This window comes from Schistosoma mansoni, chromosome 3 (assembly GCF_000237925.1).
Source record: "Schistosoma mansoni strain Puerto Rico chromosome 3, complete genome".
NCBI classification, from domain to species: Eukaryota; Metazoa; Platyhelminthes; class Trematoda; order Strigeidida; family Schistosomatidae; genus Schistosoma; species Schistosoma mansoni.
The window spans coordinates 7,363,781-7,390,443 of record NC_031497.1 but is presented as its reverse complement, the minus strand read 5'-3'; the positions used below and the strand labels follow the sequence as shown (position 1 = coordinate 7,390,443).

At 34.5% G+C, this 26,663-nt stretch overlaps 1 protein-coding gene across 1 annotated transcript; it reads right to left on the bottom strand.

The window, feature by feature from the left end:
* Positions 1-312: 312 nt before the first annotated feature.
* On the bottom strand, positions 313-25,576 carry Smp_162600 (hypothetical protein; the record flags this gene model as incomplete). The annotated part of the gene is made up of 20 exons (XM_018799082.1): positions 313-926; positions 1,946-2,055; positions 2,681-3,111; positions 4,290-4,377; positions 5,574-5,809; positions 6,399-6,806; positions 7,375-7,803; positions 9,963-10,294; positions 11,981-12,461; positions 13,069-13,501; positions 16,877-17,197; positions 17,726-17,832; positions 19,067-19,526; positions 20,322-20,607; positions 21,072-21,534; positions 22,062-22,571; positions 23,672-23,773; positions 25,015-25,156; positions 25,190-25,406; positions 25,444-25,576. 20 exons carry the CDS (start codon positions 25,574-25,576, stop codon positions 313-315), a joined length of 6,303 nt encoding a protein of 2,100 aa, XP_018650906.1.
* Positions 25,577-26,663: the final 1,087 nt, after the last annotated feature.

The window sequence follows — 26,663 nt, the reverse complement described above, 5'->3', positions numbered from 1 at the left end:
ATTCACCATCACTAATTACTATTAGAGCTGGATGATAAAACGTACATTTCACCAACAAATAAAAAAATGATGAAAATATCTAAGCGACGATCTGATATAATACCCTGAAAACTTTGAACTAAAAAGACTTTTTTTCAAAAAAATATAATTGATCAAGACATAAACTGGGACCATGTACAAATGATATCTTTCACACAAAATTATATTTGTTCACATGAGTAAGAAAGCACATAGGAAAGACTGTACAAAAGGATTTATTTCAAAATAACTTTTATCTTTATTAGCTGATAAAGCTTGTGGTAAATTCATAGTTTACGTTTTTGTAGCAGTCAGACCCATTTGTTCTAATTCAGCAAATAGTTTATTGGCTTCAGTTTCAACTTCTGGTCGGTCATCTTCTAACGCTTCTGATAGAGCTAACAGTGAATCTGATACAATACAACTGACAGGACCAGAAAGTTTTGAATCCATTGTAACATCCCCATCATTGTCAATTTCATGATCATTTGAATGATTAAAGACAAACTTCAACAGTCGAATTGCAGCTAACCTAGTACGCCAGTACGTGGAGTGCATAATACGTTCAGTCAGTGCAGAACCAAGTGGACGAAGATAGGCTTCATCACCGCATATTGCATTCAAATATGAGCCTAATACATCTTGAATATCGATTTCACTTATTGGGGGTACATGAGAAGATGGACAGGATATATCGAGTAATCCAATCAAAACAGAAGGAATATATTGTACTGATTCTCCAATTGAGGCAGCATCGAGACATCCAACATTTTTTACCTCTCCAATAAGCCATTTGTGCAAACATGACAATGAAGCATGAATACAAATTAAGACACAAGATGTAGCTCCGTCAGAATAGCATTGAAGCGATCGGCCAAAACCTAACCGATTGGACAGTTTTTTAGCACCTCCAGAAATAAAATTTTAATGATTCAAAATGTAAATAAAAGATACAATTCAACACAGAAAATAGGAAATGTCAGTAAATTATTGATAACTAAGAAAAAATAGCATCAAGTGATTCAGCATAACAGGACAGAACCGGGATGGAAAATTGTTAAATGTTATTAATTTCATTTAATGTTATGACGGCACAACTGATTCGAAATAAGTACTGGAATAATCGAGGGTGTGTCAATCTTTTTATTGGTTTCACTTACAAAATACGAGCCAAATATATTTCAAAAGATAGAATCACTGATCAAGTGACCAAATATGTATTAAAAGTGTTACTAATCTACAAAATAATCAACGCAGAGTCCATTAACATCATTGGATGCCGGCTCAGAGGTCTAGTGGTTGAGTGCTTGTCGAGAGATAGAAAGTATTGGGTTCGACCCTACTACTGAGGAGTCCCACAATACAACGAAACAATTATTTGGGGATTTTTGGCTTTCAATGGTTCCTTAACTAAAATCAATCCATGATGTAAAGTGGGAATTCAACTACCTCCACAAACCTCTGTACTAAAGATAATATATAGTTAATCAAGTATTTTTATGTCCAACTTACTAAAAGAGTATCAAACGAATGCAGGATTAACAATTGAAGGACTCAGTCCTGTAAATAATAGGGGGTTCGCGACAAGTGATTCAGTAGATGAAAACAAGACTAATTCTGAGAGCAATACAAGTTGATTATTCCAATAAACGTGAAATTGAAAGTGATAAATCGGAATAAATCATTGTATTGATGTTAAATGATTTTAATTAATCACTATATCCCTTTGAGTAACCTTGAAGATTAGTATATCTGATAAAAATTAGATGTATAGGGATTTGGACGCAGTAATTCTTTTGTTATTGACATGTGTTAAAGTAAGATGATTAAAATTGACCATATATTTTACTTAAATCATGTCGTATCTCAAATCTAAATATAATCAACTTTAAGTTCTACTCATTAAAATAGCAAACCTCTAACATACCTTTAAATTTCTTACCAACAGCTATGATGAATATTAAAACAATATAATCAACTAAATACATCTGTTTGCTTAGTTCAGAAAATTCTTCTGTGTTTAGATAATCTGAAATTCTACAATTTGAAAAAAAAAGAAGAGAAACATTATACCATATACATTAGTCATAAAAAATTTACACACATACAAACATTCACATTATTTACAAAATAAAAGTAGTAGATAACACTGGTGTAATACCATGAACTACATTGTGTTCTTCAAAAGTGTTTTTCGACTTTATCTTTTTCTTAAAAGCAAAATTATTGGATAACATGAGAAGTTCAACAAGATAATATTGAATTCATCAGTGAATTTTACACTTCAATGGATGATTCTAAAACTTTATTCTCATAAACTAAAATCAAAATGTTGACGAATAAATAATAAAGAAACATTAGACAGCTATCGGATTTAGGTTCCTTTCAACTTTATTCACTGAATTACTTATAATTCATTTTAGAGGTGAAAACTTGTGTCTTCTCTGCTTCAGGACATATTTTACGTATAAAAGCTAGTAGTGGTATTACCCTGAAGTATGTGGAGCGGGATTCGGACCTATGAAGTAACGGCTGAAAGTCGAATAGATTACCTATCGATTACTGAAACAAAATATTAAAACACTAAGTTAATTTATAGATAAAAATAGCTTAATACTAAATAGTGTTCGACAAAGGTGCTGTCTATCCCGAATAAACTAACCTTTCTATTATCCTGAATACAACTGATAAACGTAATAACATCTGATCAGTGATATCTTTGATTTGATCACCTGATTCTTCTTCATTATTTCGAACATTGACCCATGTAAGCAACTGTTGACAAATTTTAAGGCGAGTATTATCATCTGGTAATGAACTTATTAAACTAGCAACAGAACGGTAGAGACATAAAAGCATATCATTATTTTTTAATTCTGCAATATTTCGGGAATCAACTTCATTCAGTCTATTCACAACTGTACACAAACAAGTATGGATCAAACGCCATGTCAGATCGGGATGAGTTGCATGCATTGTTGCGAAAGACTGCAACTGATTTTCATCTTTAGAAGCAATAACACCGTTTTCTTCAATGGGTGCCATGGACTCGCCAAAATCAGACAAGAAAGACAAAGCACCATGTAATAAAATCTATAAAAAAAATAGAAAGGTAAATAAGTTTATTTGAAAAATAACTGATTAGGAATCAACAAAATGCATGTTTTAAAAGAACATACGTAGAAATCGATTAAAGATGAACACTAATTTGATGTTGTGTTCTCTGAGCGACATAGTTTCCCTCTCGAGCTTGCATTGTCGTTCAGGACAAAACAATCGACGCCCAGTTTACATGGAAGTAGTCTTTCTAGTCATTCTGTAAGTATTATATCATGAAGAAGGTCAATCAATCACATCGTCAGAGGTCAGTCGAAAAAGACAGCCAACATAAATGCAAGAGCAAATGAGGATGACAGAAGCTACACGGACTACCAATTACAAATGAGGACAACAAAACTAAATGATACAACGTTTGCGGGATAACTAAAAAGATCACTTATATTTGAAGAAGGCGATGATGTTGTCTAGAATGACAGTGAAAGATCAGCAGGGAAACCATGTATCTCAAAGAACACAACATAGCCAAAAACCATCTGCCTGAGTTGCGAAGCTTTCCTACTATTTCAAATAATAATTTATTAGGCTTTAAGGTACGATTAATTCATCCAGGCTATAGATACTGTCTGTCAATCCAAACTAAAATAAATCAATCAGGTATTGAACATGAAAACAAATAACTTCAAATCAAACTAAGTAAACATACATAAAAAATGGATTAATTATCTTATCAAACATGAAAAATCCAATTCAAAAAAAAAAGAGTACAGTAGTAAATGTAACCAGATATTTTAAAGGATTTTTTCTCATTACTTTTTGCGTTGACTGAAACAAAATAGGAAACTCAAACTATATAATCACGGAAGTTACTCTGTATAGCTGGATCAAATAAACAAAAATACTAAGTGTTCATATAGTTATTTCTTTCAGCGCAAATGAAACATTGTTCATAACTTTATGCGTAAAACCGAATAGTGTTGTCGTGTTGTATATATTATGAATTGTCACAGCATTGACATTATTATACCAGTAGAAGGTTATTTACATGAACATCATTTTAAAAAACAATGAAAATTCCAGATTTATAGCTAGCAGCAAAATATTGTGTTATTTTTTGGGAACTAAATCAAATGACACTATCGAAGGTACTTAATGAATGAAAATATACTTTTTTATTAATATTGAAAACAATCAAATAAAACATGAAAACTTACGTTACTATTCGTTTTAGAGGCTTTTTCAATTACAATCTGAATTGATATGAGTAGATAACTGACTTCTGTTACGTGACGGAAAAGTTTACTATGAATATGAACATAAATAGGCGGGTTAACGTTGGATATTTCTAAGAAATGAAATTTTTAGAGCTTATTTTCAGCCAAATTATACAAAATTAAGCGGCTAACTGTAACGATGGACATTTTGTTTATGAAAATTTAGTTTCGTAACAATGAAACCCAAACAGAAGACAAGATAATACTTACTTTATGTAGCACAGAGAGATCTCAGTTCAAGTAACCACATCCAATAACAAAAGATACTAACAGAATCAGAATATATAATAGGCTCATTTAAATCGGTATTTGATAATACTTAACCTAATGAGTCTGAAACACTACTAAAACAAAAGTGAAAACCACAACAGACTCGATGAAAAAAGAACGTTGATTTTAGCAACAAATAAATGGTCGGATTAAATATACCTTATTCCAGTAAAACAACAGTTTTGTTAAATCTTTTAGTTACACTAAATAATCTTGTGAAGATTGTGAAAACCAAAATGTGTTTAGTGAGTTATCACCGAGACTCTAGGACATAAACGTATGATAATTTTTTTTAATGCAACTCCTTTACCACATAATCCATAACACCAACGACATGTTTAAGGATTGCGTTTTACGCCACACTTTTTGGTTTCAGAGCTAAAGAGACGACCTATTTGTCTGCACTGAAATATGAGAACTGGACGACTTTGAATCTAAAGCTCAGTTGCTGAAAATGAAGTGAATAATTCCGTAGGTCACTCCTTTTCCACTAAATAGATGTAAGATGATAATTAATAGTTAGGTAACATGTCAGCCATTGTTTAGGATACAGACAACTTATTGACGTTACACACCATAAACGTAAGTGAATTCTATCAAGAAACCCACTAGCTTTGGAAGAGGCATTTCGTGAACTATTTCTTTGGTTGAGTGAAAAAACAACATGAGCAGGTGAAGTACTGGATATATCTAGTCATATCACTTTAAATGGTGTAGATGATTATGAGATGATGTAGTTACAAACTGAATGCTAATTAATAAGTGAACTTGGGCTTTAGAATTTCGATTGTAATGAGGTTTAGGCGATAAAATTATCTAACCAAGAGTTGACATTGTTAATATTTTAATGACTTCAATGTAACTCAAAATATCCTTTTATTAGTGTGAACATTGTGCACATAATATATACGCAATACTTTCAAAGACATATTCACTAAATGCTTTGTAACTTACTGTATGTGTTCAATAAGGTTTGAAATCTGACGAAATACAGGACCAGAGCGTTCCGGATTACAACCTGTTAGTGTAGACAGGTTGTCTTTGCGGAGCTGAAACATAAGACTTAGTAGTGTTACTGCAACAGGTTCTTGATACACGGAATTGTTCGTATTTTTCTTAGTCGTACTCTCAAATTCTAACCACTTTCCAATAGCTGATTCAGTATTTTCTGAAGAGTAGTCACCTTTAGACTGTTGACATAACCGAGAATGATGGCTAACTCAAGTAGATTGCTGATCAGTGTTAAACTAGCCTGAAATAAGTCAACAAAAGACCATAAAATGAACATTATTCACACGATCTCAATGGTGTTAAAAACAACTTGCTAAAAAATGCTTAGACTATGAATTTCTACAGTGAAAGAAGCGACAGCCATTAGATTTAAGATTGATGTTATGCAACCAAAGGATGCAAACTCAACCGTTCCCATTTTCATTTCGACTAAAAAGCCAATAAGTCAACAGTTGGCTTCAATATAGTGTTAACTAAATATTATTAATGTATACATACCCCTCCTCTTTTCGCTTTTGTAATTTAAACTTCCTTGATCTAAACATTTTTAATATAGAAATAAGAAAAAATGTTTTTGGTATATGACTGATTGAAGATTTTCTAGTTAATTGTAACGAAACGGCATTCATTCTCTGAATTAAACAAGTCAGTAAGCAATTCAGTCCCCAGAACTTTGACTATTGTATGCTTTCCTTATTGACTATGTAAAAGGTTCAAAAAATTCAAAACAATTGAAAACACATTCATCATGTTTAGATAAACACTTACTAATAAGTGCTGATCTCTTGAGTGCATAGTACCAGTCACCAATTTCATGTAACGATCTGATTTGCACGGTGAGTTCAAAGAACATTGTTTTACGGACAACTTTGGTGAAGAAGCAAAAGATGTACAAGTATAACCATGGTCTAATGCGAAAGAAAGTAACCAACTAAGACGGGAAGTAGTTGCGCTCGCTTCTGGATATAAAGACTGTGGTGGTAAACGTTGTAAACATTCAACAAAAAATAAACAAGCTAAGGATCTTGACTCAGCAAGAGATGACCCGAAATGATGTCCATGCGAATTGCTTTCCACAAGTGGTTCATCAGTTGAGTTAACTGAAGCTGGATGAGCATCTGTAACATCAACAGTAATCCACCAATTACTAGGAACTGTCATTAAACTGTCCAAAGCCTACAAGAAAAGAAATTCAACATAAAACCAGAAAAATCTCTGTATGAAAACATTATTAAAACTGAGTTTCAGTTAAGATTCTTTGAAAATGAAACAAGTGTCTAAATTTGAAAAAATGTATACAATTTGTCAGGTGTATATCATAAGCCTGTGAAACGTCTGGTTTAGAAAACCTGAACCCAAATTACATAAAAATTTTAAAGATAATCAATACGTAACACAAAGTGTGACGAATGACTAAATTCGAGTCAAATCTTTAAAAGCTGGAAAATTAAATAAGTCTTACATATTAGAAATAATCATATGTTACTGGTAGGTAAACATTTAGTCGACGTTTAGTTTACAAATATTATAGGTTAGACTGACTACATTATACTTGCTAATCGCGGATTTCAGTAACACAAAAATATTAAGATGGTGGAGAAGATGTGTAGCTCAGGTGGAAAGCGTAGTGTCATATATAGCAGCTAGATGATTATGCTCTAACTGACGGGTCATTATGTTTACTAAGGAACTTTTCGTTAAACATTCCACAAAATAGTTGAACGTTATACGCATGGAAATTTACCCTCATGAATTCCCCTGGATAACGGTAGGCCAGTAATTTGGTTAAACTCCTCAAACAAGCTAGACACTGACGTGAAAATCCTGAACCCAAAACGGTAGTATGTTTTGTCCTCAGGGAACCATCCATCTTGCCACTTTTCAAATTATAGAATGAAATTAGCTTCCCAGTGAACTGAACTAAACCAGCCTCCATAGTACGATTCAGATCAACAAAATTTCGGCTAACTAAATGTTTGTGCGACTTGAGGAAGGATTTGTAATTCATTTTAGTAAAATCAATTAAAATTGGAACTGGTTGAACATTTGCAGTTAAACTTGTTAATTTAGCAGATAATAAGTCGAGAGCTTTACGACGAAGCCCACGGTTTTCACAGGAGAATAAATCCAAGATCATGGAGATGAATACTCGACCAGGGACTGAGTCCAAAATCTATTTACAAAAATAAAAATTAAATTAATAGAGAAATCATCATCCTATGTTATTCATAAAGACAATGAAAGACATAACTGTTGCAGAATAAAAATAGAATAAAATAAACTTTAGACCAATATGTAAAAAGTTTTCTAAATAAAAATGTACACAAGATGGGATTACATAAATCAGCGGTGTTGCTAACAAAAACCGGCTCTTATGAAGAAGTGGGACAAGTTTTATGTAACTTAATATCCTACATACCGTTAGTTGGATGCTACCAATTACAAGTCTGTTCAAAATTGCTATTTATTCAGCTTTTTTTATCTAAATAAAATTCCCCAACAAAAGAATACACCGCATCGTATAAGTCAACCTGTCTAAATGTTATGAAAGTTTGCTGATTACTGGGTTTTCAGTATTTATTTATAAAAATAAAGAATACATCAGGAAGTACAAAAAACAATATAATTTTGAGAAATTAATTAAACGTGAGTGAAACATCCAAATATTTATTCATATCACACATACTTGAATGAAGCCATAATTTGTTCCAAGATAACTATTATTGCGTCACGATAAAGTTCAAATTAAAAGAACGGTTTATACATAGCACTAATTGTTAAATATCCCTTATATTGAAGCTTCAGTTTACTTGTGTCGAAATAAACACGATTCGAGATTCCATTCACAAGTTTTGAAGACTTTGAATGTATTTTCATCAAACTACTCCAAATCTATCAACAAAAAAGCTGATATTGGATGTATTCATGAGAGTAAGTTCCGGATGGCGATGTAATCCCTACATCAATCTCACTCAACAGTATACGGATGTGAATTCCCTGTGAATTAATAACATCTTTAAACCCTAATCTTTCCGATTACTGTTTATATTCTTACTACTTCTACCACTACGGAATTCGAATCGACAACTGCATCTCTGTGCTACTGTGGTATGGCGATTCGAACTGATGCACGCACATACGAAGTTCTACGTTGTGACTGACTGACTGACTGAATCATATTTATAACATAGAATTTCAGAAGTCAAGTAAGAGCTATGTGTTTCAGCAGCATAAGTATCAGTGAATATTTTACTGTACAAAGCATTAATTACAGTTAGAAAAATGAGTTAACAGAAATAAGACAATTAGTTTAAGGGTTGACGCCCTCAAAACTAAGAATAAGGAATCAATGTTATACACTTCAAAATGCATACCGACAAGCAGTATAGCACAATATAATGAATTACATTTCCTGGTACCTACAGATTATCAATGATTATTTATTTATGTTATAACTTGTGGCCGAGTTGATGCCCTGTTAATGTATGACGTGACAAGACCGCCAATCAGAGAGCAGCGAGTTATCGATTGGAACAGTGATACACGAAAACCGTACGAGCAGTCTAGAGTACTTATCGGTCCTGCTATCTGTCTAGCTCAGCCAGTTAAGTCCAAAACAGCCTCTGCTGTATGAATCATTATATTTCAAACATACTGAGTTTATATACCAATCAAACTGACCACATCGTACCATAAAATAGAAAATAACATGTGTACAAGATCTAGCCAAATGTGGCTGTGAATGGGGGGATAGTAAATAATAAACAATGCATGATTCAGGAATGGTAAATCATATAATAATAGTTTATAGTTCAAAATAAAGCTCATAATAAGGCGAACATGAATACGAATAGTTTAGTTATTTAGCGATTATACGATAAAAAATATATGCATAATATTGGTCCATAAATGGATCTCAAAGTTACCATTCACTATTGTTATCGGGACATAGCAATTTAATATTAACTTAATATGAAACCCATTAGAAATATGCCATAAAACGTTAAAATACTGCAGTATAAAAGATGTCGATTTTATTTTAAACTCAATACTAATCAACAGGGATGGATGGTGGCTAGAAGTGGAATCCAGCAGGCGCATCGCTTTGTCCTATTTGGGACTAGGCAGCTGGATGCACCTGTATCCCAGAGTTGATCTTTACTCTGGGACTCGGATCTAGTACCGTTCTCTTCAAACGCTGTCGCGTTATACACTTAGCAAACCAAGAAGCAGAAACCAACATAGATGCTTGGCACTATTCAATTATGGTAAAGCTTCTTCGCAAATTAGAAATGTATTATCTAATGACAGTGAAATAGATATAATACTAACCTGTACTAAAATTGATTGCAAACCGGACAATGTTTCATCAGCACAGGAGACTACATCTGTCATTTTTTCGTCGGATTTCTTTACTTTCGTCAAGAAAGTAGCTACAACGAGCATTAACTGAACAATATGTTCCACTAACCGACCATAAACAGCACTTAAACCTGATGGATCGCTGAAAGCTGTTTGAACTTTATCATAATAATCAGGATTTCTTATCAATGCTACAATAAACTGTGTAGTTCGATTGACTAAAGACCATATTTCATTCAACGTTACAACGGCAGAATTGTTCAAAGAAGTTTGGACTTGTTCGCTTTTTTGAATTGCGTTATCTGAATTGAAAATAAAAGACGCGAGTTGGATGAAAGAAGTCGGTGTGCTCACATTAATGTCGTTTGACAGAGATTCGGTAAAACTAATTGTTAAGTTGTTGGTTGGTGATTTGCTGAGATTCGCACATGACGAACTCAATTTTAGTCGCTTTTGCGAATGACCGATTTCAATGTAAACACTACCACTGTTCTCTGATACGTCAATCTACAAAACGAGGACAATAAAAATTCAGAGAGAAAGCACAATAATTGAAATAAAACAACTGTAAAATGAGAAATCTAACCTTCTTTTTAGACAATAAATCAACTTAATCAATAAAGCACCCAAAACTCCTTATGCGATAAAATCATCCATGGCTAATGTAAACGGCTGTATATTCATCAGTGTCACAGTTTATGGCCTCTCACTTCTTATTCTTAAATACAGTGAGTCACTCTTCGTGTAGCATACAGACCGTAACTATTAAGGCATGTCATTAAGATTCATACGGTCTCACTACAAAAAATAACAACTAACCCTTAGTCCATCGGAAATATATACTAGCAATAGCTTGTACTCACGCATTGGAATACATCATAAAAATGATTGCTCCCGAAATATTAAGAAACAAAAAAACATTGAGGAAACAAAATTACACACGGAGGATTCTAACGACGCTAATTTTAAAGCAATTAGTCCCTTTGATAAATTTTGATAGTGTAATAAGAAGATGAAGATTATCAGAACTATGTGATATATTAGCGCAATACATTTTGAACAATCTGATCACATTCTTTTTATGATTATTATTACTATTATTATTACCCTTGTCTCCTCTTACCCCCCATTTCCAGTCTAGTTGACCTTTTATTTTTATATAAGAATGTTCTTAACAAGTATATATGTGATCAGACCCTAATTTTATTTTCTCCATAAAGTTTACAAGTCGCAAAACCTATAAGTCATTTAAGTTTTTAATAAAGATAACGTGAGTGATCGTGTTAGAAAAATGATCCAACAACGAAAGTAGAACAATCATTACATTAAGATATGAAACCAAATTTCAGAGAGAACTGCATCACACACAGCAAATCCTAGGTGTTCTCTCAACAGAGTTCACATCTCTACAGTGTTCTTCATCATAGTAAGCAAAACGGAGATATTTTAAATACACATAAACGAAACCTTACGTATAAGAACTTTGTAAGACTTACTTGAGGAAGCTTATAATCACAAGAATTCGTACACAAATATTTCAGAAAATCTATGCATTCACAGAGTCCAAGCACTTGATGATCCCACCCGAAATGACAGAACAACTCGATAAGAAAAGGCCCAACTTCATCAGCTAAAAACGATAATTAAGAAATAAAGATTATACATCCCATAATATCAGATCACTCAGAAATGATATTACTAATTAATACTACCTTGAGAAATACTTTACATTTACATTTCTATCAGAAGGGGTTTTTGTGGATATTACAGTGATTTTAATAGTTGAGATCATGAGTCGATTGAAGCTATAACGCCATGGAAAACCTGGAAGCACTGGATGGCCGTTTCGTCCTATTGTGGGGCTCGTCAACAGTGCGCACCCACGACTATTGTTAATAATCACAATTTATTAAGGATGATATTTCTGAGAAATTGGGACTAAATTAAATTAGCAGAAAATAGAAACCAAAAAATTACTCAGAACCTACCAACTGATTGTATTTGCCAATTTTTGTTCAAGAATACAAGTGACGTAACCCACAACCAACTTCCAACCCAACTTTCTTTAGGTCGTAATGAGATTTTACACTCATTTCCACGTGCAGCCCCCTCAACTTTTTTGGTTGGTTTTATTTCATCCGTAATTTGTTTTTGTGTAAAAGACTGATTTAGCTCACTGTCTGTTATAAATGGTCCAGTTACTTGGGACAAACCTCGTATCAGGACCGCGTAAAGTGCTAAACGACGCCGAGCCAAATTAGTAGAGAACTCAGCAAATCTGATAACAAATAGATAAAGCACATAAAGACCAGCAGAAATTTGCTCAGAAGACGCTCGAATAAGTGCCGGAACAGTTACTAATATCAGACGTCCCAAAATACTAAGGTTATGAGCATTATCCAAACGCATAAGTTGACGATTGCACGCAACCCATTGCACCAAAGACACTAAATGGTGACATAATGCACTCTAAAAAAATAGGCATAAAAAATAACCGTTAGGAAAGTAAAGATTAAATGAAAATAATTTAACTATACTTCGATGCTAAAAACCAGTTTTAATTCAAGAGAATATTTTATCGGATATTGTTGGTCAGTTAATTGCTTGAAATGTAAATTATATATTTTTTATATTTTATAAGATGAGCTTGTTAATAAAAAACCTGAGTCGCTAAAATATATTATTGCTATAAAATATGTTTAAATATAACTATAGATAGGTGTGAACACCATGAATCTATTTTACGAGAAAAGTCGACAAAAACAGACGTAATTTCTATTTAATTTATACATCTGATTAACTCGTTGATGAAATATCTTTCTACGGTTCTCACTAATTCTAGAAAACAAATTCAGTTAAGTTAAGGGTTATTGAGTCCATTGAAAAACATCTATGAACACAACTTAATTTTAAAAACCTGCAACAGAAACCACTAGCCTAATAGTAATGGTAAACAACATTGTGAGTTAAAATTCTATTGTTTAGTCTAACAGGTACTCACTGTTAACATTAAAAAGTTGATTAACAAATACTATTATGACACAAACTACCAATTATAAGTGCAACACAAACTTACGGGAAACATGACAGACAGTTCAATAAAACATAGTAGAACCTGTTGATGCAAGGACATCCAGTCAGGGTAGACAGTGAGGCAGAGGAAAATTGGATCCACAGCAACTTGTGCAGATGTTAAACCATAAAGTAGACCTGTCTGGTCCGTTGGTGTTTTCCGATAAGAACGTTTTCTATGAGGTCGCTTAACACGATTTCCTTCAGCAAATATAGTTGTGATGCAAATCAGAAGTTTATAAATGCACTGACGCAACAGTGGTCGAATACACGAGTCTTCATTAACAAGCGAAATATCTGCTGCTTCTTGATCCATATGGATATCAGACAAATCACCAGGTAATGATTCCAGATCACTATCTGTATCAGACTCTAGAACATTTGCTTGATTTGTATTTGCTTCTATTTGTTTCAAATTTTGCTCCATGTTTAATATGCTACGAATATATGGAATATCAAGATAACATTCATGGTAAAACAAAGAGAATTCATAAACGTATTCTGTCATTCTCAACAGAGATTATTCCCAAAATGGTGATAAGTGTAGTGTCATCTAGCTAAAATAAATGCTTTGATTACTTTTACGACGATCACCTATAAAGAATATTATAATGACTAACCTTTGCTTTAAGTACAGGAAATAACTAAGTGGTGAGCACATTCTTCAACAAAGGTAAACGATTTTAGACAATGAGCATACAATAGCAATAAGAGTTTAGGTTATCTTGTTGATATTACGGACTGAATTGTGACCAGTCTTTGTTGATATATGTGGATCATGTGCGCGTCATTTCGATATTTAATTTGGTCACAAGTATTTTTAGCAAAGTTGGTCAGTTATTGGCTAGTAACAGAATCCAGGAAGAGCGTTTCAGTTTATTTGGGATTCGCCAGACGGAGGTACCTGTACCCTAGAGTTGATGTCCATATTACTACTCATTACTTTTCGCCTGAAACAATGCGTTACCTACTGAACCACTAAGTTTAAATACCAAAAACCTATTCAACGGATATGAATTTTGCATTATTAGTGTTTGAGTTATACCCTTGTTTATAAAAAAGACTTTTGGTTAACTGCCTACTCTCCCGCTAACTGCAGCTCAAGTAGGTAAACTAAGCAAAGGGGAAAGATACCTGGGTGGATTTTACGGTGTCGTGGATCGAAGAACAGATAACGGCGACCGTATGTTGCAGCTATGATCAGATAACCGCCTGTTTTTAGCAAATACTAACTTTAGGCACAAGGAAAAACATCTTTTGACATGGCGAACCCCAAATTCGTCCCAACTAGATCACATCGCTATCAGCCACCGATGGAGGGGCTCGATAGAAGACTGTCGCTCATTCCAGGAACAACTAGAAAAACAGTTAGGCAGCCATGTAAGTTGTGTCCACCCAGAGGCAGCGTGGAATGACATCCGAAAAGCTGTGGAAACAGCTGTGATATCTGCTAGTAAGGTAAACAATAAGGTTAGGGAGAAACACTGGATTTCAGCAGCATCTACCACACTGATAGAGGCTCGAAAACTCATCCCACCTGGCTCTGAACATAACAAAGAGCGGAGTCAGCTTAAGCGCACGCTAATAAGAAGCCTACGCAATGATCGCAAACAGTGATGAGTAGCGAAAGCAAGAGAGATGGAAAAGGCAGCGGCAATAGGTAACAGCAGACAACTGTTCAGACTTGTTGAAGAAACCGGCATTAAGAACCCAGCTGTCAGCAAAACTATCTCGGAAAAAAATGGACATATTATTCATTCTCAGTCCAGGAGATTGGATCGATGGGCAGAACACTTTAGGGATCAGTTCAACTGGCCTTCAGCCACACTTCAGTTACCCACGATCCCCAGTCGTCCTGAATGGCAAATTGAGGTAAGTCCTCCAACTCTCTACGAGGTTGAAAAAGCTATAGGAAATCTAAAGCGAGGGAGAGCCGTACGCCCTGACAAGTTAACCCCTGAGATTTTTAAGGATGGTGGTCCAGTACTAGCAACGAGATTGACTGAGGTCTTAGGTAGAATCTGGGAACTGGACGTAATTTCAACTGACTGGTCCCAATCACTGATTGTGCCAGTCTATAAGAAAGGACAAAAGTCCTCCGGTGACAATCACAGAGGGATCAGCTGACTAATATAGTGTCAAAAATATTAGCTTCAATAATATTTCGACGCCTTACCAAAGCTCGTGAAGAGCAGACTAGAGAAAACCAGACTGGTTTTCGACCTGGACGTGGTTGTATAGACCAGATATTCACTCTAAGTCAGGTCCTCGAACATAGACACACACTCAGACATCCCACAATAGTAGTATTTCTTGACCTAAAGGCGGCATTTGACTCCGTTGATCGTGAGGTTCTATGGCAGTGTTTGTCACTGAAAGGAGTACCAAATAAGTAAATTAACCTCATAAAGGCTCTCTGCTCGAACACAACTGGTCGAGTTAGAGCCTATGGCGAACTGTCATCAGAATTGATTACCTCAAGTGGTGTTCGTCAGGGATGTCCACTCTCCCCATTCTTGTTCAACTTTGTCATTGACATGCTTTTAGAGATTACACTTTCATCATCCCAATCTCCAGGAGTTGAACTTTTACCGGGAGGCTCACTTGTTGACTTAGAATACGCCGATGACGTAGTTCTATTTGATAAAGACGCTGACAAAATGCAGTCTTCTGACCACTATAAGCAACTATGCAGGCATGTTCGGAATGCGATTCTCTCCCTCGAAATGCAAAATATTACTTCAAGATTGGGTTGCATCGACACCCTCACTAATGATAGGGAGTGAAGTAGTTGAGCGTGTAGACCACTTCACTTATCTTGGGAGTCTCATCAGCCCTTGTGGTCTGGTGTGTGACGAAATCACAGCACGGATACAGAAGGCTCGTCTAGCTTTCGCCAACTTGCGTCATTTATGGCGTAGGCGAGATATCCGTCTACCAACCAAAGGACGTGTTTACTGCGCAGCGGTTCGTTCCGTCCTACTTTATGGCAGTGAAACATGGCCGGTAAGAGTAGAGGATATTCGTAGGCTACTAGTATTTGATCACAGGTGTCTTCGAAGCATTGCTCGTATATTCTGGGACCACCGGGTAAGTAATGCAGTCGTTAGGAAATGGGTACTAGGTAAGGATGGCAAATCGATTGATGAAGTACTGAAACTTCATCAGTTGAGATGGCTGGGACATGTGTTACGTATGCCCAACCACCGACTGCCCCGACGTGCAATGCTTCATGGTGTAGGAGTAGGTTGGAAGAAAGCTAGGGGTGGCCAGACCAAAACGTGGCACAAATCAATGAAGTCACTGACAATTGAACTGAGCCATGTTGGTAGGTGTAGACTACCTGGTTGGGATTCGCGAGATGATAGCAACCGATGGTTAGAGACCTTGAATGACATGGCTCAAAATCGTTTGCAATGGCGAAGGTGCATCCACTGTTTGTGTTCTACCAAATTCTAATCTTCTGAATTCTTCATGTTTCTATCTTTTTCTCTTTCCAAACTTATTTCACTGCATTATACTCCTTAGATAACATCCTCAAACCCTAATCTCTCGGATTACTGCTTATACTTTTATTACATCTGCCACTATGGAATTTGAATAGTCAATTGTATCTCTGTGCTAATGTGGTGTGACAACTCGAACTGATGTACGCACGTACGAAGTTTTACGTTGTTTCTGTCTGAATCATAAAACCAAAAATTATAACACCCATCTAGTATTGCGATGCAATTTAATAATAAGTTTAAAAGTGAAATTAAATATCTCACATCATAATAATATGACAATATCGAATCCTATATGCTACTCACCTTGTAAGATGATTAACTAATGGAGTGATCAAATCATTCATCGGCAAATTGTGATCTTTAATTTTCTTTACGACAATATTGGGTGATTTTGTATCTACAGCTGTTAGTGATGTATTCAAATCAACAGATTTTGATTTATTCTGAACCGTAGATGCAATTTCATATGATTGTAACCGTGGCACAGCTTCAGTTAAAATAGACAATAACATACTAAGAAATCGTAAGCGAACTCTTTCTGAATAGACCTTCTTATCATCATTTAATAATTCCAAATCAGTCTCCCTGGTTTTCCGTATTCGTAAACTACGTCGACGAGATTCTCTACATTAAAAAAAGAAACACATTTCAAATAGATCTGCAACTTGTAAACATGATCATCACTAAGCAGAGAGCTAAGTAAAAAAAATGGACAAAGTAACAATATTTACAAAATATGATCTTAATTAAGTATCAAAGGTTTGGAAACATACAATGACGACACTAACATATCATCAACAGAGTTTAAGACCAAATCAGATAATAAACACCACATATGGCTGATACAAAAAACCTAACATACAGAAAGCATGACTGAATTGACCAGTCAAAAGTGGGTGTTACGCATAACTTACTCAGAAATGAATGATTACTCTTCTGACAGCAATTTAAAGATAGTTTGTAATAGGTACTTTGAATTGTGGAACAGCAACATGAAGTAATAAGTGTAAACAAACCCAACTACTACAGTTTAAACAATTTCATAATATTCAATAACCCCCATACAGTTTTGTATGAATGAACACGGTTAACTAAATTACTCTAATAAATAAACATACCAAAGCACAGTACCAAAACAAAAAGAATAATTACCGGGCTTCAGCAACTCGAGCAAATAATGACCTGTTGTCACCACCAACTGTTCTTGACGGGTCTGCTTTTATGAACATATAATCGAAATGGACTGTATTTAGATGAAGCTGAAATAAAGTATGACATCAATTAATAAAGTTTACCAAAAATGAACATCGAACTTATGAATATGCAAAGTGCGTCATTAGTTTATAATATATAAGTAATTATATAACAAGGGTTGCGTGTTACAGACGTCTGCTAGTTATAGGCTACTGAATTTATTACATGTCTTACTACATGTTTTACATGAGATGTGACTGACATTTAGTAGGCGATTTGTTATAGGATTTCTGATTTCATGAATGAATGAACGTGATTCGGATTGTTAAAATTGATAAACAGAATCACAACCAAAAGATAAAATGAGATGACACGATGTGATCGAGTAACAACCATTCATAATTACTGAACTATTGACCTAAACTATCGGATAAACTGAGCTCAAAAACAAGTTCGTTCGACAGAAGAATAGATCTTTGATCTAATCAAACAACATCCCTACACACAAAATATTAACACGAACATAAATATGTTTAGATTCATTAAGTGATTGAAGGATATCAGTTTGGTAGGTAATTCACTCAAAGACGAAATAATAGTTGACCATTAGGATCAATTCCTACCCACCATATATACCATAATGATAGTGTTGCAAACAAGAAATACAGACTATTGATTAGCTCCTAATTTGCTTCAGTAATGGTCGCTCATAATTCACACCTAAATTATTAAAGCCCAAATGATTAGGATTTGCCAAGAGGCTGTAAACATCATGACACTCATATATGGTGTTATTTTCCTCATAATTTACTTACATTAACTTAGATGTAATCGGAAACAATAAGACGAGTCAAATAGGATTTTCAGCGCTTTATTAACTATGTTATATGTTCTGTTAAAGGGTACAAGAATTGTGAACCAACAACCGGTGACAGTGCAGAAGGCTTACACGTTGGGCTATAGCCAATGTCAGTAATAAACGATTGCAGATGGACACAGTAAGTCTTTATTATCAATATGTATGATTTTTCTCATACATACAACTTTCACTAGAGAGTGCAACAAAAGTCAGACAACAACTTTGAAAATATATTTTAAACTAGCAAGAATTTAGATCTTGAACAGCACATTGTTTGTTTGTTATTTTCCCCAGAAATAAAACTACAGTATTCCAATAAAGCCAAGTTCATAATTAAGGCATTCGAACAGAAAACCGACAAAATAGTTATTTTCATTTTCCGAAATGCTTTTTCCAACATAATTCTCTCTTAACACTGAAATGTTGAAGGTGAAACTTACACGAGAAAATACTTTGTGAACGGAATCGAAATCAGACTGCCCATTACTATGACCAAGCTTATATAAAGCATCAAGAATACTAAATTGGGGTCCTTCATAAAGATCCGTGTTTGACACATTTCTATTGAGAGTTTGCAAACAACCAGTTGATTTCCGCAAAATTGATGCTTTCTCTTTATTAGAATTCATTGAAAGGGTAGAACGTTCTAAAGATGCAAATAATGCTGGATTAAGACGTGATAAACATATATGATGTAAATCGATGAAATGAACATTGGAGCAATGTATCAAATTTAGAAACCCAGACCAGCCTCTGACAAATTCTTCAGTTGGACTACTCGGAATAAAAAGAATATCACCGACGGTATCCTCATTTAGTAAACGTAGGCCGACCTTCCAGCAAAGTATGGAAAATTTACTTTCTGAGCAAGCCTCCGAGGTACTTAGGTTTAATGTTTGACTGAAAATCAATAAAGCAAAAGAAGTAAACTAAACAAGATATCATGATATGTGGGATTTTAGTATAAGACATTACTAAGGAGACTCCTAAAAGTTAGCTGTAATCTGAATCAAGCTTATTGACTTAACTCCTGCGATATCAGACATCGGATGGTGGGTCGACTACCTCGATAGGCGATGTTATTTGGTGCACGGATGGCTAAAGCAAAAAGTGGCACAAGCCCGTGAAGTCATTGACAGTTGGACTGAGTCATGTTGACAGGGTGTAGACTACCTCGTTGGGGTCCGTGTGATAATCGTAACCAGTGGTTAAACTTTGAATGACATGGCACAAAATCGTTTGCAATGGAGCAGGTGCATTCGCTGTCTTCTAGATTCCAAGTTTTTGAATTCCTCATTTTTGATCGTATTTATATATTCTACAACCTTATCTTCGATATGGTTATCAGGTTACCATAACTAATCGATAACCATTTAAAACCCCGACAAAGCTATCTCAGACATCAAGATAGAATAATTATATATATATATATATATATATATATATATATATATATATATATATATAATTAGAACTCCAGATTGTAAGAGGAATCGATTAATCCCAAATATTAGCAGGTGATGACCTAACACATTTACCGACTTCTTGGTTGTGACATTTGGTTTTTGTTCCCCTAGGATGTTAAAAATTGAAGAATTCCTACAAATGAACTAAATTACTGGATTTTACAGCGGTAATTTTCAGTTGAAATATAACGTTGATGTAATAAATATATCCTGAAAGGAAGACACTAACCTGAATAACAGGCGAACAACAGCCTTGATCAAGAGAGAAGCTACTTTGTTTAATGAGTAGAGTGGATCGCCTAGGAGCAACTCTCTTATTTCCTCCGGAAACAGCTCATCTATCTGCGCTGCAAAATCTGAAGTCAAGTCGGAATTGGAGCAAAAGGTAGAAAAATTCGGTTTGCGTTCCAGATCTTTTGATAAATCATTCTTGAGCCAAAAGTGTAAGATATCGTACGCCTCTACACGAATAATAGCAGCAGGGTGTGACAAGCAAGCAACCAAGAGTGGTAAAACTACAAAGCAAAGATGTTGTTACACTAACTACTATATCCAAAATCAACGTGAGTGATCAAAATAAACAGAACAAACAAATACTACCCAATAAATAAAAAGTAGTATGTGTATTATACAGCCAAAATGTAGATGGTAAAGTAAAACGTTTATGCTAATAAAGAGTATTGGAGTAAATAATAGGTATGATAAGTCGATTATATACGTATTACAAGTAAGATGCTTTAAGCTTAAATAGGTCTCTAAGAAAATAATTAGACATCTAGTGCAATTAAAGGACGAGAATATTTGAGGTAGTCTACTTTGTGATCGAGGACTTAGTAACCAGGTTTGTCAGTGAAGTTTCACAATAAATACAAGAATTTGTTCTTTGAATAACAATGATCTAATTTTTATCTAGATAAATATAGTAATATGATTATATATTATATACATATATATAATTTAGTAGGACGGGAAAACTGACCTTTGTCAATGCCTTTCTGTAACAAACCATATGAAGACGACATTGATTTACGGGAACATTTTGGCTTCGGCGTACCTGATGCGACTACCACCCCTTGAGCATATTTACCAGAATCTATGTGAATATTTATGGAAGATTTAACCAATCTTAGTAACCGAATATAATGTCGTATTTCTACTTTTGAATAATGTACTTTATGCTGATCAGAATTATTATTACCAAAACATTCATCGGAAAATATTTCAAGTAACAAATCAGATAACCAACACTCAGAATTTGGTAAAGATCCGCTAGGACAAGATGAAGTGCAATTCATTACACAGCAGCCTACGTTAGGGATACTTGACAAAAATGCGTGAATTTCATCGATTTTCAACTTGAGCTCTTCTGTTAATAAAATATCGTCGGCAGGTTTTTGTTCCTTTGTTTTTGACTCAAGGCTTTTGATATCAACATCAACAAACTAAAAAGATATAAAATGAAAAACCTACATTATTAAATCATATAGTGTACAACATAAGCATTGTATATTCAATAACAACAAATTTAGGCAGTGTGGTGATATGTTCTCTAAAACTAGATTAACTGATTTTGAAAACTTTTAATGATAGGAATAAACAATTGAAGAATGATAACCGACTTCACTTGTAATGTACATCAGACTTATTCATTAGCACTTAGAAATTACAAAGAATAAACTATAAAGAAAGTAGAATATTCTTTTCATCGAAATTATCAATATGATCAACGACATAAAAGTTAATTTAAAATTATCTAAAGAGCAATAATGGATAACTTTGACGAAACTATTCGAGAGAGATTTCATTTAAGGAAAGTTGATCATAAACCGATAGTGAATTAATCGAATTTTCCAACTCAATATTGTTAATCTAATCAATTAGTCTAAGATATAAAAATTGTTTAAATTTCGATAAACTTTGAATGATAAAGCTAATGATAACATTAGATTTATAAATTTGCTTATCAAACCTGTGTAGCTTTTTGAACATAATCAAACTTCTGCATACACTCCACTGCTAACTTATTAGGATCATTATACTCATTGACTAGCGCCGACTGTTCTTCTTCAATTATACGTTGTTCTTCAGGAGATAGTTTGGAAAATAAAACATTCTGACGCTCAGTAAGTTTTGGAGGTAACAAAGGAATACGCTGATTTCTCATTAGTTGGATTACAATACGTATTGATTCCCACTCACAAGAAGGTCGAGTTTTCTTTAAAATAATAGATATCCAATCGAGAACTAGTTCTTGATTAATTATCAACTTCAAACTGAAACGTATTACGACCAAAAATGTGGCGCATTGAAAAGGAGCTATATTTGTAGATTTTAATCCTTGTTTTATAACATCCTGAAAACAATCTAATATCTTGAGAAGTTTTTTCTCAGGCACACCAGAATCACACAACGCGGTTACGATTCCCAAAAAAAAATTGGTCATATCGTTAAGTCTTGTTGGCATCAAATCGCGACAACACTAAAGATAAATAAACAGTAATATGTTAACACGTGATCGAAACATTAAGTAAAGCGTAATATATATATATATATATATATATAATTTTTTATACTCAGTACTCAATATTATTTTTTTCATTATAACTGAAATTAATTAACATTAAGAATATTAAGTGAATGTTTAGACCAGTAAATTGTTTAACATGCAATTTCTTGTACAACACTGGCCATCTGAACTAAATGAATTTTCCCAATTAAGGTAACATTTGTCAAGTCTATCATTGTATTTTTTGAGTGTATATCTGTCAGGGATGTTAGATCCCCAGAACTTATTTGGTAAATGCCTTATTTTTGTAATTTCATTTTAAAAATTTGAATTTCTTGTTTTTGCGCTAAAAGCGCTCATTTTTACCCTCATGTCGAATTTTCCCACTTGGAAGGATCTTAAAGGCTATTGGTTCGTTGTATCTTTTATTATGCTATTTTGTAACGCTTCCCAAGAACAATTTTATGCTGTATATATACGTTTGATTTGTTCCTGTTGTGATTGCTTGTGCTTCTGACTGTTTGCGGAATGTATTTTCCCACTTCGGTACTTGGACTTCTCACTCTAGTTAGCGGGGCTCTGACGCGTCAGAATAGCTAGCTTATTGGTCTCTGGTCACAGAGTTTTTGTCCCGTTCTCAGATTAGGGAACTCGTAATCGCTTCAAACATAACAATACCAGACCCCCTAGTTTACGTACTGGCAACAATAAACTCGCTACTTACTACATTTTATTCGTGATTCCATTGAAGCGAAGTGTTGTATGATTAGTACATACGAACTGTTAATAATTAAAAATGGACTACATGAAAACGGTTCCCACTGGATGTATTATTATTAATGACTTTATTCAATATTATACTTTGGTACTATATACAATTCTCAGCACGAAGTATTTCAACAAGTTTCTTACACAAAAACAAAGAAACGACAGTCTATAAAACAGAGAGAAGAAACTCAAATGTGTGCTAAAAATTAGTATGGTATGAAAGTTTTTAACACGAGAAATAGGACAAACTATGACATCAGAAGTCTCCTGATCAATAAATAAAAATACCTTAATTTATCACTTACTTCCATATAACTGAGGATAGCTGTACATATAAATGGAATAAGGGTATGTTCTCGGATGCATAGACGAGCGAACTCCTTCCGTGATATGGCTTTACCACTTTCCTGAAAAATTAAGCGTATGTTTGACATGAGACCAATATAAACAGATATGTGGCAAATAATCAAATTACAAACTAGTGCGTGCTCAGTCAACTAGTAGTGATTCCATTGAAATAAAGCTGTGATCTAAGCTATATTTTAAAACGGTTTATGTTACGACTACCTTAACGATCCCTTGGTAAGTGAAGTCAGATTTAAGCAAGTGATTAAATAGTTGAAAAAATGATTCACTACGTACTTGTGACCAGAAAAACAAAAATAATTCTATTCTCAAGATATAAAATATTAAAGATTGTATGAGGTTCAAATGTGTTGAATGGTTGCTCAAATCAATATATGTGAAGTGAATAAGGTTGAAGATTTTGATTATGAAGATAAGATAATTCTTACTAAATCTCACACGTTAGTTGACTACACGCCTCTACTATAGAACTGATGAAGTTAAACAAAAAGGGGGATAGTTGACAGCCTTGTCAGACACCGCTTGAGGTTGTAAAATCAGATGACAGTTCGCTCAACTAGTAGTGTTCGAGCAAAAAGAGCCTTCACAAGGTTTATGTACTTCTGAGGTACACCTTTCAATGACAGACACTGCCACGGAACTTCTCGGTTTACAGAGTCAAATGCTGCTTTTAAGTCAAGAAAAACTACTGTTTTCGGACACCGATAAGCATGTCTATACTCCAAAACCTGACTAATAGTGAATATGTGGTCGATGCAGTCACGACCAGGTCTGAAGCCAGCCTGATCTCGTGTTTGCAGTTCACGAGTCTCAGTTAGGCGCCCGATAATTATTGAGGCTAGTATTTTAGGTACTATATTAGTCAAATTAATCCCTCTATGGTTGTCACAGGATGATTTTGACCCCTTCTTATATATTGGGACAATCGGTGATTGTGACCAGTCAGATAGGATTAGGTCCAACTCCCAGATTTTAGCCAAAATATTAGTCAACCTAATCGCTAAAATTGGGCCACATGTATTCCAAACATCAATTAGAATATGCACCCTAACATAAAACAACTTAAAGCAGATGGGTGAGATTGGAATGTTGCAATTAAAATAGCAATAACAAAAAGAGAAATAGAAACAATTATCAACCAATATTTTATGGACATCTTAGTGACTCGCAGAACACTTCAATTTTCCTCTGGTAAAGATAAAATAAGGTTTATTAGGACATCATAGTAATTTACGAAAATATAGTATGAAGAAAGAAAAACAAGAAAAATCAACTAACATACAGCATATGGTTTTAACCACTGGAAGGAAGGAGGTAACTGCTGGAAATTTAGAATTTGAATAAACTTGACGAACAGACCAGTTTCATGATATGGAATGATGCAGCGAATAAAATCTTCAACATAATGTATATGAATCTGAAACCTAAACCGTGAATACAGATGGTCATAAACCTACTTGAATACTAGCCATTCTAAAGCTTGTACAGCAACAAAATGCTTAAGGAAAGAAGAAATGTAACACAGGAACTTGGAGATTTCGCTGTCAAGTTTTACTTTTTCTTGACGAAAGAGATTGCACATTTCCAGTTGACACGACGTCACAGAAAACAATGTGCTGCCAAATGAGGTAAAAGCGTTTTCCATCTCACACAGTTTTTCAAACGACTTTAAACCTATTTGAAGAAAATAACATGCGGAAAATAAACCTACAGCTTGAATAACAAGACTGAGTGTCGATTTTCGAAGCATCTTCATAAATCAAAGACTTGCGGTGAACATTGTCAACTACATAGCTGGATGTAATCGGGACTGCTAAAGCTCTTAGCTGGTCTGTTAATGACATCTAAAATGAATAGAAAAAAATTGTTTGCAAAACAGAAAATCAAAAACTAGAATGATGTACCAACTAACATAATCTATTAGGTAATAAAACAGTAACAAAAACATAACAGCTGAGAGTTGAAGATATGCATATATTGAGTTTTCGGGTACATATAACTTCGAAACACTTCCCATATTGACTGAACGCTAGTCAGAAAAGCTATGATCATATGCAAATTTAGGTTATGAAAAACCAATTGAAATAATGAATTTCTGTTGACCAAAGGGGTTGAGAAATATGTAAATGATCAGGCAAAAGTGAGGTATGGTAAACGAGAAAGTCTTTACAGCAGTTATGTATACAGTTACAGTTACATCTACAATGCCAACTATGGTAGGACAAAGTTGGGAAAAGTTAAAAGCTAACCAGGACAAAAGATTGTTTTATGAATTCACAAAAAGTTCATGAATCAAATAAGCCAACTGAAAAGATTGTTTGTGGTGCTATTATTCACTGGCGAAATACCTCGTGATCAAATGATCACTCAAAATTATTCACTTTTATGTCCCCACTAAGCATCAAACAATACACTTCCCTTTATCTCCCCCACTTCTTGAATCCCGAAATACCCCTATGCCGTTTTTCTTCATTTACTCCTTTTTATTACCACTGATACTGTTACTCCTACTACTCTGGAATTTCTGGATAACTTTATCTCGCAATCCCAATGCTGCATGTCAACTTTCCCCGAATTCCCTGTGTGGGAAGTCCCTTCCCCCTCTCAAAATACTCCTATATGGCCACGCATATACAGCCACTGCCGGGGAAGTCCTACTCACTACCTTGTGGCGGTGGTGTTACTTACGAAGAAAATACTCAGTGCTTTAACCGGGTTTGTGGGCATGTTGCACCCACCTAATGGAGTTGGAAAACCTTGGTTTCAAACCAATGGTGCACATGGGCTCCAGGATCCTAAGAGAGCGGATAGTGTATGAACCTAATGTTGGCCACAAGCTCCTATGGGACCGCACACACTAATTTTGCTCCACTTTATTGTGAATTAGATCTCGAATTCGAAGTTCCAAGGAGTGGCTCCCTGAGAAAACCA